Source organism: Rhinatrema bivittatum, chromosome 7, assembly GCF_901001135.1.
Source record: "Rhinatrema bivittatum chromosome 7, aRhiBiv1.1, whole genome shotgun sequence".
In the NCBI taxonomy this organism is placed as follows: domain Eukaryota; kingdom Metazoa; phylum Chordata; class Amphibia; order Gymnophiona; family Rhinatrematidae; genus Rhinatrema; species Rhinatrema bivittatum.
In genome coordinates this window covers 304,485,415-304,502,561 of record NC_042621.1, presented here as the reverse complement: position 1 = coordinate 304,502,561, position 17,147 = coordinate 304,485,415, and the positions used below count along the sequence as shown (strand labels likewise).

The 17,147-nt window shown below is 44.0% G+C and overlaps 1 protein-coding gene across 3 annotated transcripts in view; it reads left to right on the top strand.

Moving 5' to 3' along the window:
* The window catches only part of EIF3A (eukaryotic translation initiation factor 3 subunit A), a 197,926-nt gene that overhangs the window by 171,628 nt on the left and 9,151 nt on the right, over window positions 1-17,147 (top strand). For all 3 annotated transcript variants that reach the window (XM_029610506.1, XM_029610505.1, XM_029610504.1), the window contains one exon: window positions 7,959-8,110. In XM_029610506.1, the coding sequence (XP_029466366.1) occupies window positions 7,959-8,110 (152 nt within the window). The remainder of the gene's footprint in view (window positions 1-7,958; window positions 8,111-17,147) is intronic.

Below are 17,147 nucleotides of genomic sequence, written 5' to 3'. Positions count from 1 at the left end.
TCACCACAGGGGGATGCCACTACAGAGGCTGGATCCAGGGGCAGGTCTTCTGCAGCCTCAGCTACGTCTGCCAGGAAGGAGTCCCTGGATGACCCTCCCCTGCTGTCACCCACGCTGCAGGAACCGGATCAAGGGGACGTGGAGTCTGATTACAGCGACAATGAGACTGGTCTCTCCAAATCTGGATGCTGGTGGGGATGACCAGCTTCAGGTGGAGGCTGGTTCGGAAGGGGACGATCCACATGTGGTTTGCCTATTTAAGAAGGGAGGAGCTGCAATCCCTTATCCCCCAGGTGCTCGAGGAGTTGGAGGTGAAGCTCACTCAGGAAGAGTCCGACAGCAAGGGGGTTAACCCGGTCCTGGACGGTCTCAGGGGTCCACCAAGCGCTTTTCCTATTCCAAAGAAGATCCAGAAGCTTATTAGTCGAGAATGTGATTCTCCAGAGGCAGGTCTCAAGGTTGGCCGGGCTATGTCTAAATTGTACCTGGTTCTTGAGGCGCATTTGGAGCGCTTGAGCACTCCAAGGGTGGATGCGGCGGTGTCAGCGGTCACTAGGTAGACTACCAATCCCGGTGGTGGGTGCTGCGGCTCTACAGGATGTTCATGACCATAAGCTGGAACTTCACCTCAAGCGCCTGTTTGAGGTCTCCTCCTTGATTCTTCGGGCGGAGGTTTGCGCAAGCATGATGCAGTGCGCCTGTTTGTGGTGGATTCAAAAACGTCAGGATCCAGCTTCCTCTGGAGTTTTGTCCCCGTCCTAGGCGGCCCAGCTGGAGGCGGGTGTCACTTATGTGGCAGATGCCTTGTACGATCTAGTGCGTACCTCAGCCTGGAGTATGGTCTCTTTGGTAACAGCCAGTCGGTTACTGTGGCTTCGAAATTGGGCGGCGGACACATCCTCCAAATCGCAATTATGTAACCTTTACTTTCAAGGGAAAATTCTTTTTGGTGAGGATCTGGATCAGCTTACAAAGTCCCTGGGAGACACCAAGGGTAACAAGCTACCTGAGGATAGGAAACTGTTCAAAAAGCCCTTCGTGCCACAGACCTGTTATCGGGACGCTTGAAGGTTTCGGTCTGGGAGGGGCAGCCCCTCCTCCTCCGGCTCCAGGCAATCAACGGCTCGGCAGCAGTCCTTTCGTGGATCCTACCAGCTGGCAAGAAGCGGCTCCAGCCAGGGAACTGGAGCTGGGAAGCCTGCCTAATGAGATCAGGCCCACCCACTTCTTGTGCGTGGTGGTCGGGGCAGACTGTCCCAGTTTTTCGAGGAGTGGGCCAGAATCACCTCAGATCAGTGGGTTTTGGAGGTAATAAGGGTCCATTACATCTTAGAATTTTCTCGCCCTCTCAAGTAGACCTTTCTGGAATCGCACTGCATTTCCCGCAACAAGCAGGTTGCGGTGGAGGACACAATTCGAAAGTTGCTCAGTCTGGAAGTGATTGTATCCGTTCCACGGGACGAGCAAGGAAGGGATCAGTACTCCATTCTCTTTGTGGTCCCAAAGAGAGAGAGGGTACCTTCCGTCCTATCCTGGATCTACAGCAGGTGAACCAAATCTTGAGGGTTCCCTGCTTCCGGATGGAAACCCTCAGAATGGTCATTGCAGCCGCCGCAAAGGGGAATTCCTTGCCTCCTTAGATCTTACAGAGGCCTACCTCCACATTCAGATTCAGAGCGATCATCAACAGTTCCTGCGTTTCAAGATTCTGGGACAGCATTTCCAGTTCCGGGCCCTTACCTTTGGCTTGGCGACGGCCCCGCAAACCTTTAGCAAGGTGATGGTAGTTGTGGCGGTGGCTCTCCGGATGGGAGGGAGTATTAGTTCACCCTTACCTCGACGACTGGCTGATTCTAGCAAAGTCGGAGGAGGATTGCTGGCGAGCAATACACGGGGTGACACAGTTGCTCCATTCACAGGGCTGGGTGATCAATGGGACAAAAAGTCATCTAATCCCATCGCAGTCCCTGGAATATCTGGGTGCTCATTTCGACACTCAGGTTGGCAAGGTGTTCCTCACAACGGACAGGATGGACAAGTTGCGACAACAAGTACTTCATATTCTACAACTTCAGATACCCAGAGTGTGGGACTATCTGCAGATTTTGGGCTCCATGCTTCGTCGCCTGAGTTGGTGCTGTGGGCCTTTGCTCACATGAGGCCGTTGCAGAAGGCTCTGCTGTCTCGCTGAAACCCGGTGTCAGAACAGTACCAACTGCCGTTACCGTTGTCACAGCCTGCCAGGACCACCTGGAATGGTGGTTATCAGAGGCCAACTTACAGAAGGGCATGCCCCTCGAAGTCCCGGATTGGGTGGTTGTGTTGACGGATGCAAGTCTCTAAGGTTGGGGAGCGGTATGCCTGGGTCATGCAGCCCAGGGCCCCTGGTACTTACCGGAACGGTACTGATCCATCAATCGACTCAAGACGAGAGCGGTCCGCAGAGCATTGGTGGCGACTTCTTGGACGACGCTACCATGGTGGCATATCTCAACAGGCCGGGAGGAACCAAGAGCCCAACCATGGTTCAGGAGGTTCATATTCTCTTTGCTTGGGCCGAGGTTCATCTGGAAGGAATCGCAGCCTCTCACGGACTTCCTCAGCTGACATTAGCTGGATCCCGGGAGTGGGAACTTTCCTGGGAAGCTTGGAATCACATTTATGCCAGATGGGGGGTTCCCCAACTGGATCTCATGGCGACACGAACTGACTCGAAGACAGTACAGTTTTTCAGTCGCAAAAAGGGAGATTGAGGCGGTCGGTCTGGACGCACTCGTGCAAGTGGCCGACCGGGAATCTGCTCTCTTTCCTTCTTGGCCTCTCATCGGTCGGGCTCTTTGGCATATAGAGCAGCACCCAGGTTCAGTGATCATGGTGGCTCCGGAGTGGCCGTGACGTCCTTGGTTTGCAGACCTCATCCAGCTCGCGGCAGACAGTCTATTGCGTCTGGCCCACCTCCCGGATCTCCTTCGCCAGGGGCCCATCTTTTCAGATCGGGAGGATCCGCTTCTCTCTTGGCCTGGCTTTTGAAAGGTGGCGGCACCGCATGAAGGATTATTCGGAACCGGTGATTTCCACCCTCCTCCAGGCTAGATGTCCCTCCACTTCCATGGCGTACATTCGGGTGTGGAAAGTGTTTGAGGGCTGGTGTGATCAACAAGGCGTAGGGCCCCTTTCGATGACCATTCCCCCACATTTTAGCCTTTCTCCAGCAGGGCTTATCTAAGGGCCTGGCTTATAATTCCCTCTGGGTCCAGGTTTCGGCTCTGGGGTGCAAGGACCTTACTTTGAAAACGGTTTTCCTGGTGGCCATTTGTTCTGCTAGATGTATTTCTGAACTGCAGGCTCTCTCCTGTTGGGATTCTTTATTTCAGCGCCTAAAGTGGTATCTGCCTTCCATGTAAATGAATCCGTGGAGTGGCCTGGTTTTCCGGATTGGTCTTGAGACTCGTCAGGTGGAGAACTGCACCTGTTGGATGTGCACCGAGTTTTGCTCCTTTATTTAGAGGTCACTAATTCCTTTCGAAAGTCTGACCATCTTTTTGTATTGTTTGGGGGTCTGAAGAAAGGCAAGAATGCATCCAAGGCATCCTTGGCTCGCTGGTTGAAGGAAGCAATCTGTTCGTCCTACATTGGCAATGGGCAGCCTATTCCGGCGGGTTTAAAATATGAAGAAATATGTAGGGCCGCAGTCTGGTCCTCTAGGCATACCTTTACAAGACATTACTGTCTGGATGTTCGGGCACCTGAGAGCGTGGTTTTTGGGGAAAGCGTTCTACGAGTGGGTCTTTCGGGTTCCTGCTCGGTGTAGTGTGGCTTTGTACATCCCACTGGTCTGGACTGATCTGGGTATGTTCAAGAAAGGAAAATTGGGTCTTACCTGCTAATTTTCGTTCCTGTAATACCACAGATCAGTCCAGTGGCCCACCCTGGTGGAACTGTCAAGACTGACTTGCCTGGTACTTAGCTTCTGTATGTAAGAAGAATTGAAGGGATGATCCTTATTCATTTGAATGTTATGGGCTACGGTCCGGATCTGGGGTTCCAGGTTCAGGGGAATCCAACTGTTGCGTTTTTGTTTCTTGTTTGCCCTCATGTTTTTTTTTAATATTTGTCTATTGCATCTTGGCTTGGGTATTAATCAATACTGAAGAGCTGCAGGTGGCACACTTGGTTATATAGCAGTGCCTCGAAGTTTTATTCTCTGCCTCCATCTGCTGGTGGGAGTGCATAACCCACTGGTCTGGACTGATCTGTGGTATTACAGGAGCGAAAATTAGCAGGTAAGACCCAATTTTCCTTTCTAGAATCAAATCACTTGGTTTGGCAGGAAATGCTTTTTTGTTGGTTTTTCTTTTTTTATTCCAGTGAAAACTGCAGGTTAGAATTGGGTCCCAAGAGTCTGACTGGACTTTGAATATGGTTGGAGTACTGCAAGGGTCAGTTTTCTCCCCTCCAGTTTTTAATCTTTATTACCTTTTTGTTGTCTGCTGGACTCATTTGGTATCTCTTTACATTTTTGCTAATGATATTCGGCTGTATTTTGAGGTATCTGGGGATGTTCCAGGTGCAGTTAGTGGATGGTTAGCCCATAATGCTTTGGTGCTTAGTTTCTCTAAAATGTAGCTTCTTTGGTATTCAAGAAATCCATGGCCAGAGGGGCTGTCTGAGATTATAATTGAAGGGGTTAGTATTGAATTTTGGGACCAAGTGCAGAATTTGGGTTTTTATTTTGGTAGAAATTTGACTTGTAAGCAGCAGATTAAATCCATTCTCTCCACTGGGTATTTTAAATTGAAACAGTTGAGGCATCTTAGACCTCTGAGTTAACTGGTTTAGGACTATTGTGTAGGCCTTCTTTTTAAGCACATTTGGCTATGGAAATTCGGTTTATTTAGGGATTCCAAAATCTAGGCTTGGAGCACTACAGTTCCTTCAAAACTCGGCAGCTAGATTGGTGGTAAAGGTAGCACGTCGTCGTCATCATGTGACTCCTCTGCTCCGCCAACCTCATTGGCTTCTGGAGGAGCAGAGTGTCACATTTAAGATCCTAATTTTTGTATTTAAAGCTGTACATAGAATTTCCCCTTCCTTTTTAATCTTTGTTTCAACCCTGTCTTCCTAAAAGAGCACTTCGGTGACTTGATGATGATAAACTTTTTGACCTGCCAATGTTAAAAGCTGTTCATTTCCAGGATACTAGACAGAGGTTTTTTTTTCTATTGGGAGAGCTATACTCTGAACTAATTGGCCAGACAGGATCCAGGGTTTATGTGATTTTAAGTTATTTTGGAAAGCTGTTAAAACATTTCAGTTTTCCGAGGCATTTCAAATCTGATTTATTTTAACTCTGGTGTATACTGTTTCCTGTTCGTAACCCAGATCAGTCCAGACCAGTGGATTTTGCATTCCTACCAGCAAGTGGAGGCAGAGAAAAACTTTTGAGGCACTGCTTCATATACGAGTGCCGTCTGCAGTCCCTCGGTTTTTCTGTCTCCAGCAGATGGCAGAGGTGCAAACCTGCAGTCTGCTTTAGAGTAGTTTATCAAAACAGAAAAAAAAAGAGAGAGAAATAAATAAGAGAAAAGGCTGGAAGAGACAGTCTCTTCTTCAGGAGCTCCCTGAGGTGCTAGGTACCTTTATGGACCATCCCTCAGGTTGAGCCAGGCAAGCTGGAGGGGTTGGTGATCCCTTAACTGCTTTTGCCTGCATCATCCTGGAGGGCCTGATAGCCAGCGGTCCCGGCTCCCTCATCCCCTGGAAAAGCTTCTCTCCATGGTGAGGAAAGTGTTTGGTTTTCCTTTCTTTGTCGGTGGAAAGAATGGTTTTTCCCTCTGTGCGCAGTGCTAGTCTGTGGCTCCTCAAAACAAAAGAAAGGAGCAGTGACTGACCATTTTTGTTGCCAGTGCTGCAGCTTCAGCACAGCGATTGCGGTGAGAAGTGCTTGACGTATCTACGTGATGACGCAGAGGCTCTGCGGGGAGTTTTCACCTGAGGCGCACCTGAAGCGTGTTTTCCACTTGGTGGGCCGATGGCGTCGCAGCGCGCGTAAAGGCTGTAAGGTGTGCGGGTCGTGGCAGCAACAGTTAAATACTGCCGTGCCTTGGGGAGTGAAGGAATCTCTCCGCAGGATCTGCGAGGGCTCAGAGGGTGGGAGGATCATGTACAAAGTTTCTTGTCAGAACAAGATAAAATAAACCTAAGTTACCCTGATCCCCCTCCCAAATTGAGGCCCACTTGCCCGATGTTCACATCAATCTTCTGCTAGTCCTTTGTCCTGTCAGGTTTTCACCCTCAGGGAGGTTTCCAAGACTCTGGTTACGCTTGTACCACTTTAGCTGGAACATTAGTCTGTGAAATACTAACCTTTTCCTTCTGCTTTTGTGTGACCCCCATGATCTTCCATTATAAGTTTTTGACATCTCCTGCTGCGGTCCAGATGTCTCCTGTAGTTTCTCCAAATCAGGGTCAATAGGGCATTTAAGGTTCCCATGGCCGGAACTGCAAGCAGGTCAAGGCAGCAAAGGATTCTGGGTGAGCCATAGTCTCCATGTTGGTTTCAAACTTAGGCACACATATCACTCCCCTTGGCTGAGAGTCATACATTGCTCTTTAGGACTCCTGGTATGGCAGGATTCAAGGAAAGGAATTTATCAGGTAAGATGAAATTTCTCCTTTAGAGGTTTGCAGGGATGCCAACCAAACTCTGTGGTGGCATGAGATTATTCCATCCTGAAGTTTTAGCATCCTGCAGATCATCATTAGGATTAGAGATAGCAACCAGGATCTGACTAAATAGACTAATTAAGACTGATAGAAGATTTCTCTGTTAACCGTTTTTCTGAAGCTGGCGGGGTTTTTTTTTCCCCCCTCTCAAAACAGAGCTCCCGTTGCCCATTTTTAAGATTTTAAACTTTTCTATCTCGGGCCCTACACCAAAATGGTGCTTGTCATTAGTGCTCTTTTTTGCCTAACAGTTATACATTCTGCCTCCAACTAGAAACATGCTGACATCACCAATTGCAATGCACTGGGAGCTTTAGATAAAAAATGGCTACCCGTATATCAGCATTGCTAATTCTCTGCTTCATTTAGCTAATATGTATCAAAATATTTGGGACCTAAAGAGATGGGGATCTTATAGTTTTGGCTGTATAACTGGTAGAGCACCTTTCCAGCCACTCAGCCTAAAGAGGGTTAGATCCAGTTTATAGCAGTGTATCAGTAACCAAAGTGCAAGTGTTTCAATGTCTAAATTTTTCATTAGACGTGTTATAGTCCTAAGGCAGGTTTCCCCATGTAGCAATTTTAGAAGTGGAAAGGTAATGTCATGCTGAGTCATTTCTACTGTTCCTGAAGACACCTGGAATGTTAGGCTCTCGTACCTTTTATAGGACCAGCAGAAGAAAAAAAACAAAACTCAGCCAGGCAGGGCTGGAGATGCTGCAAAGGCAATGTGTTTACAGGCTCTGCGGGAGAGAGGAAGCCTCTGCCGCCACACGGTGCTTACATTTAGCCACCAGACTTGGCGAATACACATGCCAGGTTCCGGGGAGAGCTGCAGTCTGTGGACACTTCCTGTATTCATCAGCCTAGAGGAGGGAGGGGTGGAAAATACCAGATAGTTGAGAGTGAAGGCTCTTGGTACCATAGGTACAGTAGAGGCTTTTCCGATTGATCTGTAAACCAAAAGGAACAGGAAGAAAGTGCCTGGCAGAGAGAATCATTAAAAGAGGTAATGTGAAAGCTTTTCAGAAAACATCAGAGACCCTGTGTGGTCTGAAAAGTTCATGTATTGCAGCATTCGTTTGACTTGCTAAAGATGACAACGGGAACATGTGGGGATAAAGGATACATTGGCATGGTGTCCCTTTAGTGTAACACAAGCAGTTTGACATTGGGTGTTCTAGTCTTTGTTACTCTAAATTGAAAAGGTTTTGTTTGTTACATGATGCTAGGGATGATGGGGCCTGGAGGCGTGGAGGTTCTACAGAAGAGACATCCAGCTGGAGAGAGGCGCAGCGTCGTGATGATAGAGAACGAGATGATCGACGTGACCTGAGAGACCGTGAGAGAAAAGGGCCACCTTCAAAACCAGAACGTGAAGAAAGTAAGACATTCTCTTAACGTTTTGGGAGTTGCGTGGCATCAGGACATTTACTGGAGAGGCTTGTAAGTAAAATTGGACAGACAAAAAGCAAGGCAGCTGTCAGGTCATCATATCTCCTATTATGCTTGGGAGTCCCTCTTATTTCTGTAAGATGCTTTCTGTGTATAGGTTAGTGATAGCACTGTTTACTGCTTGGAATTATTCTGAGCAGAAGGTAACCTTTCTTCTTACTAAGGGGTCTGCCTTTATTTTTTTGTGTAAGAGCTGGAGACCTGTTCTGTCTTCGTATCAGAGCAGTATGCAGGACTACTGGGATAAAAATCTTACAGAATGTCATTAACAGGAATTTTGCACTAGGAGGTTGAGCATAGTTAATCTACGTATACTCTCTGTAGACCTTAAATCCTGATATTCAACAATTCCACCCCAGAGTGCTACTTTGCCTGCCATGTAAAATTAATGTACAGTGGTTTGTGTTAGTGAACCTTTTTTTTTAGGGGAATAATGTAGAATGAGGGAGGCAGGTGAAGAAAACCATGCTAGGAAAAACATCTGGAAATGTTTCTCCTAGGACAAGCAAGGATGGTAGTCCTCACATGTGGGTGACATCATCAGATGGAGCCCAGCATGGAAAACTTTTCATCAAAGATTCTAGAAACTTCGACTTGCGCACTGAGCATGCCCAGATGCCACTATCCACGCGTCCATGCGGGGTCCCTCTTCGGTCTCTCTCTTTCCGCAAAGTGTTTGCCTGGCAGTAGTGGAGCTCTACTCTTTCAAGTCATCTTCAGTGTTTTTATATAAAACATGTTGTTTGATTTGTCCATCAGAGAGACCAAAGACAACACTTATTTATACAGAGCAACTCCAGAACTGAGCAGCGTTTACAGTCTCTTATGCGGATGATTCTCAAGTAAAATTGAAAAAGAGACATTATAGTAATAAGTTACCCGTGAATAAATCTCTGATGCGTGTACCCCTCCCTCTCTCCCAAGTGTTCTATTGTGACGTCGTGGATTATGTGTGATTGTTTTCTGGCACCTTTCCTTTTCCATAAAATAAACTAAAGTGAATTATACAACAAATGCATGAATCCACATAACCTCTCCATTCTCCTTGATAACCCAGTCTTGAAACCAGGGTTAATATATCTCTTGAAGTCACGCTTCTTAATATTTATTGATTTTATTGATTTTATATACCGTCATTCGGTTGGACCATCACAACGGTTTACAAGTTAGAACATAAGCTAATACAATAATTCACAGTAAAACACTTAAAACAATGCTAAAATAATTATAAATGTTAATAATAGATGTCATTTCTCTTTCCTAGCAAACATGTCCTATGATAGATACAATTCTTCCCACAGATTAAAAATTGTATTTCTAAGGAGAGTGGAAAGCAATCCTGCCAGACTTGGAAGTGCCGTTCTATTTTGGATTCCGATGATATTTTGGTTGTCACAGTCTCAAAGGTTAATAATTTAAACACCCTGTTTTTCCAAGAAGTTATGGTTGGTATATCCTTTCCCACCCATACAGATAAGATAGTCTTCTTTGCAGCAAGGCAACCTTATCTATAAATAGCTTTCTGTCCGGAGAAAAGATCTAGGTAATTCAGTATAACACCCAAATAACCACACTCTGGGGTAAGTGGCAAAGACTCATTAAACAGGGCATTTATAAACACTTGTGTCCAAAAGTCATACATTTTGGGACAGCTCCAGAAACTGTGTACGTAGTCTCCTGTAACCACTCCACGTTTACTGCAGATTGGGAAGTTACAAAGCTTAGCTCTGTAAGCTCTATCTGGAGCCAAGAAGGACTGATTAAAAATCTAAACTGAGTCGCATGTAAGTTGACATTTTCTGTTTTATATATTTTTAAGAAACAAGATTGAAACTTTACTCCCTTAGGAGCTGATGCGGCAGTCACATACCCGCAAGCTCTTATGTTTTACAGGCACCCTCAGCGCGGCTTCCCCCAAGTATAACCCAAGCATCACTTATTAAGCCTATCCGGCTAACATGGGCACGGTTCTCAACACTGCTAAGTATCCCACGTATCTGCGCCTACTTTCTTCCCATCAGGGGGAACGCGGATTTTTCCCCGGGCACGGACTCTGGGATTTTTCGGGTCTGGGATGCCCAGGGAATTTATCTCTTGGGACACCTCTTCACAAAGGAGGGGGGTTCTTTTAAACTTTGCTGATCTACGTGCCATGTACGGGCTGGGAATCTCTTCTACATTCCCATACTTACAGATCCAACACTATATCGGGGTTTTACCTGACGATACCCTGCAACCGTCGCTGGTTCACAAACTAGACAGTGTTTCATTTTGCTCGTGTCAAGGCTCCCTCTATGTCTAGCTATTATAAGTATCTGCAACATGTTTCCCGATTGGATATCTGCTCCCTCTTAGAAACTTGCTGGAATCAAGATGGGGATTTTACTGTGACATGTGCTATATTAAGGGTGGGGTTTCGACGAGCTGCCAGGATTTCTACCAACATGTATTACCGAGAACTGAATATGGTGAGACCGCACCTTGAATACTGTGTACAATTCTGGTCGCCGCATCTCAAAAAAGATATAATTGCGATGGAGAAGGTACAGAGAAGGGCTACCAAAATGATAAGGGGAATGGAACAACTTCCCTACGAGGAAAGACTAAAGAGGTTAGGACTTTTCAGCGTGGAGAAGAGACGACTGAGGGGGGATATGATAGAGGTGTTTAAAATTATGAGAGGTCTAGAACGGGTAGATGTGAATCGGTTATTTATTTATTTATATTCTTTTATATACCGAAGTATAGCTTAGTGACTTCACCCCGGTTTACAGCGAAACAACATCATACAGAGAACGAGTTATACAACTTCATACAGAGAACGATTTATACAACTTCGTACAGAGAACTAGTACGAGTTCTATGTTAAGGATAATTATAGATAATTAATATAACAAATCGGCAAGAAGCAGATTAGAACAAGTTATCAGTAGGCAACATATAACTTAAGTAGAAAAGTTTTGTTACAGAGATCAAGAACTGGGATAACTCAGGATTTGTCATATCAGTCTGTGAGTGATTGTCTAAACAACCATGGTTTTAGTTCTTTTTTGAATGTTTTGGGATCTCTGATAGAGCTTAGGTATCCTGGTATAGAGTTCCATATTACCGGTCCTGCTATCGAGAAGGCTCTATCTCTAGTGGTCGATAGTTTCGCAGATGATAGGGGTGGGATGATTAGAAGTAGTCTGTCAGAAGATCTTGAAGTACGTGGTGATTTGTGTATTGAGATCATGTTGTTTAGAGAGGAATTGTTATCTTTGTAGATTTCGTTGTGGAGAATGGTTAAGGATTTGTATTTGATTCTTTGTGTAATGGGTAGCCAATGAAGATTTTTTAGGGTTGGAGAGATGTGGTCAAATTTCCTTTTGCCGGTGAGTATTCGTGCAGCGGCATTTTGCAGTAGTTGTAGTGGTTTTAGAGTAGTTTTGGGAAGCCCTAAGAAAATTGCGTTGCAATAATCCAGGCTTGAGAAGATAAGGGTTTGAAGAACTGTTCTGAAGTCATTTGGGAACAAAAGAGGTTTGAGGTGTTTGAGAATTTGGAGTTTATGAAATCCTTCTCTAGTTTTTATAGCGATACAATTCTTAAAGTTTAGGTCATTATCTATCCAAATGTCAAGATCTTTTATTGGATTCTTCATTTGAATGTTGGAGTTATCAATTTGAATATAAGGTAGTTGTGAGGGTTGCACTGAGGAATTTCTTTTTATTAGGATCCATTCGGTTTTGTTCATATTTAAACATAGTTTTAGTTGGTTTAGAAAATTTGGATTGATTTGAGGTATTTTACTGTTAGGCAAATGGTTTCTTCAATAGTAGATGTTATAGGGATTAGTAGCTGGATGTCATCTGCATATAGGAAGAATGTGATGCCTAGATTGGCAATGAAGTGGCATAGTGGTAGAAGATAAATATTAAATAGAATGGCAGATAATGCAGATCCTTGCGGCACTCCTGTTTCAAGTGGGTAGGGATCCGATGAGCAATTATTAAAGGTGACTTTGAAGAATCTGTCTTTTAGAAATGAGGTGAACCAATTGAGGGTGTTTCCAGTTATGCCTATGTTGGCAAGACTTGATATTAGTAGATTATGGTCTACTGTATCAAAGGCAGCAGATAGATCGAGCATAACCAGTAAGTGATTCAGTTTATCAAATCCTGTTGTTAATTTATTAGTTAGATTTATCAGAAGGGTTTCAGTGCTGCGGTTCTTTCTGAAACCATGTTGAGCGGGGTGAAGTATGTTGTTGTTTTCAAGGTGCTCATTTAGTTGAAATAGCACAGTTTTCTCAATCAGTTTGGCTAGTAAAGGAAGGTTGGAAATTGGACGGTAGTTATTTAGATCATTGGGATCAATGTTTTTTTTCTTAGGTATCGGAGTAATGGTTGCAGTTTTTAGATTGGTTGGGAGAGAGCCTTCTTCGAGTGACTTGTTTATAATTGCGGTTAATATAGGAGCAATAATATGTGATATTTCCTTTATAATTCGAGTGGGAATAGTATCGAGCTCATGTCGTGCTGGGTTTATTTTTTGAAGAATCTTTTCTAGTTCGATGTTGGATATTGATTCGAATTTTGACCATGAAGTAGATGATGATGATGAAGTGTGAGGAATATTAAAGGAATGGGTGGTGTTAAAAGAGTTTGTGATTTTGTCTATTTTGTTTTTAAAGAACTTTGCGAGATCTTGACTTAGATTATTGGTATTGGGGGTTGATTTATCAGTGCAGCTGCTATCTATTAGGTTCTTCACTATGTTGAATAGTGAGTTTGATTTATTTGTGGCGTTTTTGATCTTTAGACTATAGTATTCGCGTTTGGCGTTTAGGATCGCTTTCTTGTATTCAGCAAGTTTTGAGCGGTATCTTTGGTTGGTTGCTTGGCATTTGGATTTGTGCCATTCTTTTTCCAACTTTCTGAGGTTAGATTTCAAATTCAAAAGTTCAGAGTTGAACCATGGATTGTTTTTTGCTCTTTTGTGTTTTATAACTTTTGTTTTCTCTGGATTTATGTTAGCAGTTTGTTTTGTGAGACTGAACCAGGACTGGGTAGCATTCTGGATGTTGGATAAATCTAGGTTTGTGAGTTGTTTACTCAATTCTTGTTTGAGGGAGTTGAGTTGGAAGGGGGGTCTGTATTTGAAAGATAGAGGCGTTTTGTGTTCATAAATTTACTCTTTCAGATAATAGAAGGACTATGGGGCATTCCATGAAGTTAGCAAGTAGCACATTTAAGACTAATCGGAGAAATTTCTTTTTCACTCAATGCATAATAAAACTCTGGAATTTGTTGCCAGAGGATGTGGTTAGTGCAGTTAGTGTAGCTGGGTTCAAAAAAGGTTTGGATAAGTTCTTGGAGAAGTCCATTAACGGCTATTAATCAAGTTTACTTAGGGAATAGCCACTGCTATTAATTGCATCAGTAGCATGGGATCTTCTTAGTGTTTGGGTAATTGCCAGGTTCTTGTGGCCTGGTTTTGGCCACTGTTGGAAACAGGATGCTGGGCTTGATGGATCCTTGGTCTGACCCAGTATGGCATTTTCTTATGTTCTTATGTCTACATATCACCTTTAAGGGCCAAACAACTGACCATAACGGCCTCGGCTGCCTGTCCTCGCTGTAAGCAGGTGAGGGGGTACCCTTTCCCATATCTTTTGGTCGTGCCCTGTCATCAGTCGCTTTTGGTGCAGGGTTGCCAATTTCCTGGAGGATATATTGGATGTTCATCTTCCATTTTCTCCTCTGTGATTTCTTTTTGGGTGTGTGTCCCTTATTAGAATTAGAGATCCTGGTGCACGTCTACTATTGCAGAAAGCGTGTTTAGTGGGGAAAAAAGTGATTTTGTTGGTATGGAGGTCAGCGGACTCTCCCTCTTTTTGGATTTGGAGGACTCATTTTTCATTCTTTGATGACCATGGAAAATCTGGCATCCCAAGAATCACTGCAGCGAAGACGCAGATTCTCTCCACATGGGACTCTTACTTACAGCAGCTTCCCCGGCGAGCGCGCAGTTTGGTAATGAATGACTGATTCTTCATCAGCTAGCTGGCGGGAGCCCATTGCGGTACCCATCTCAACAACTACTAGTGACTTAATTTAACCTTTGTGGTGATGGGGGGGGGGGAAACAGGAAACTATATGGTACTTTATGTTGTTGTCACAGTTCTTTGTGAGGGGGATAAGAACCACATCCCCCTCACTGTCTGTACTTTTTTGCTGGAAAAATTAATAAAAATTGTTTATACTAAAAAAAAAAAAAAAAGAAACAAGATTGAAATTTCTGGAATGTCAAAGTAAGTTCAGACCAGCCAGTCCATTTGTTAAAAATAGAGACAAGTACATTTTCCTGTGAAATGTGCGTCAGTCTGCGCATGAGTTTAGCGCAGGATGGTGAATCTTTTCTGCCCCCATTAATACTTTAAGGGGCCCAACCAAACCAAAATGCGGGTAATTCTTAAGAATATTGGAATATAGTGTCACACTTGTAGGAATGCGTAAAATTCTTCAGAAGACACCTGAAATTTGGATTGTAAATCTTGGAAACTCATCAGCGTATTAAGGTCCGACCTAAAAAATTGATGCAAATACTTAAGGCCTTTCTCACACCAACTCCGAAAGATCGGATTGATCATTCCTGGCACAAATTGCGGGTTACTCCGCATTGATAAGTGTGGAAAGGATATTCCTTTATAGTAATGTTTTGCATAGATATGCCCAAGCCGAGTGACAGGACCCCACAAATAAATGCCCTTAAAGCTCTACTGGAATATCTGTTGTGGGAACTTGAATCAAAGAGTTCAGTGAGAATGGGCCTAGCCAAGATTGTAACATGGCCTGTGGGGAGAATTTAGAAGTTTCAAATCCCATCAAATATGTGCCATAGCATCCATGCTAAGTTATAAAGTTGCATATTTGGGCACTTTAAGCCCCCACGCTCAGTAGGACCTGTTAGTGTCTGCAAAGGAATCCGTGGTCTCTTACCTTTCCATATAAAAGTCCAAAATGCTTTTTGTATCTCCTTGTGGTCTCTCCTCTGCAATGAAATGGGTAACATCTACAATACATATAGCCTCTGAGGCACTTCCATCATTTCCACTCGTTGTGTGCTACCCGTGAGATGGGGAGATCTTGCCATTTTCAACAAGAATTGAACATTTACTTCATATCTTCTACTAATATCCCCTGTAATTCTGATCCCTAAATACCTCATCTCACCAACCCGTGTGGTCTTTAGTGTACCTGAGATGTCCAGTACTTCTGACTTGTCCGTATTCATTTTTATTCCCGCAAAAGCCCCAAATTGAGTCTGGAGTTGAAGGACCCTTTCCGAGGATTCCTTGGGTGTTGTGAGAAAACTAGGACATTGTCAGCAAAGGCCACTATTTTGAATGTATACTCTTCCTCCCCAAATCCTTTTATAGTACTTTCAGCATCAATTTTCCATAACAATGGGTCAATGGATAGGATATAAAATAAAGGGGATAGAGGGCAATCCTGTCTGACTCCTTTGCAATTGAAATTCAGCTGATTTATATCCATTGACAATAATAATGGAATAGGGAGAACGATATAAAAGATTAATATATTGTAAGAAAGAGCCTCTAAAGCCGAAGCAGCCCAATACCAAAAATAAACATGGCAGGGAAACCTATCAAAGGCTTTTTCCGAGTCAAACCCTTTTGCGACTGCTGGGATATCCTTAGTCTTACACTGACATTGCTGTTATTAGTTTTAACAATATGGGAGCACGCTGCTCTACATTTTATCAAGCCCTCCTGATTGTTTGAAATGATGGAAGGAGTGACCCGGCTAAGACAATCTGCCAGCACTTTCGTTAAGATTTTTAAATCACAATTTAAAAGTGATATGGGTAGGTACAAGGCTGGGTTTGGCTAGTACTGTTATCTGGGCTTTGTGAAAATGTGAGGGAAAAACCCATCTTGTAGAGCCCTCCTGAAATAATTCTCCATGGAGACAGAAACCTGTGCACTCAACAATCTGGTCCTGGTGTGTTGCAGGATTTACTACCCTTGATGACTTGGGAAATTTCCCATGCTTGAATAGGCCTATTCAAGTAGCCCAACTGTTCCGATAATTGAGGTAAAACCAAATTTTGAAAAACGCTATCTTCCTCTATTTGCGTGTTTGGCATGTCTTCAGAGGAATATAGTTGCTCATAAAAATGCCGAAATACCACACAAATGTTATGATTATATTAATTTGGAGTGTACAAGCTACACAATGTGACCCATTGCCCATTCAGTTTGCTAACAAAGATAACAAACCACCCTCCATGGTCTTGAATCACTTTTTCCTCAAACATTTTTCTGTATCGATGGCTGCAGAAAAATAACATCCTCCCACCCAATCCCATCATAGTTTTACTCTCTGGCAAGGAAAGGTGAGTTTCCTGTAAGCACGCCACCGAAACATAATGGTTCAAAACTTGTAAAACTTCTTCTCTTGATAGGGGAACCTAGCCCATTGACATTCCAAGAAATAACTCTTTATCTGCCTTTGATATAGAATCAAAATGAAATAGAGACTGCCAATCAGATGAGTAGAAAATGTCCCTCCAGGACCCACTTCCCAAAAGAAGAGAATTTACATGTTCCATCACTGTTTGCAAATAATGAGCCATCCCTTGGTGCGCGACCACTACACTTTCTAGAGAATGTTAAGCGCCAAATCACGCACTTCACCCCTTTCCTTTTGCCCAGCATTTGCCGAGATGCGTACTGGTTAAGAAGTACCCATGAAATAAGAAAATGCTCTCCTCCCCCCACCCAATCTCCACCTTTCCCCTCCATCTGCAGTTCAGCCTGCCCCTGGCAAGCATGAGGCACGCTTTAGATGCATTTAGATACCGTCCCCCCCGTTAAAAGGAAAAAAAACAAAACAAAAAACCCTGCATTAGCATCCTAAGTAACAATTCAAACCAAAATGTTCATACTGTTTCTGGCA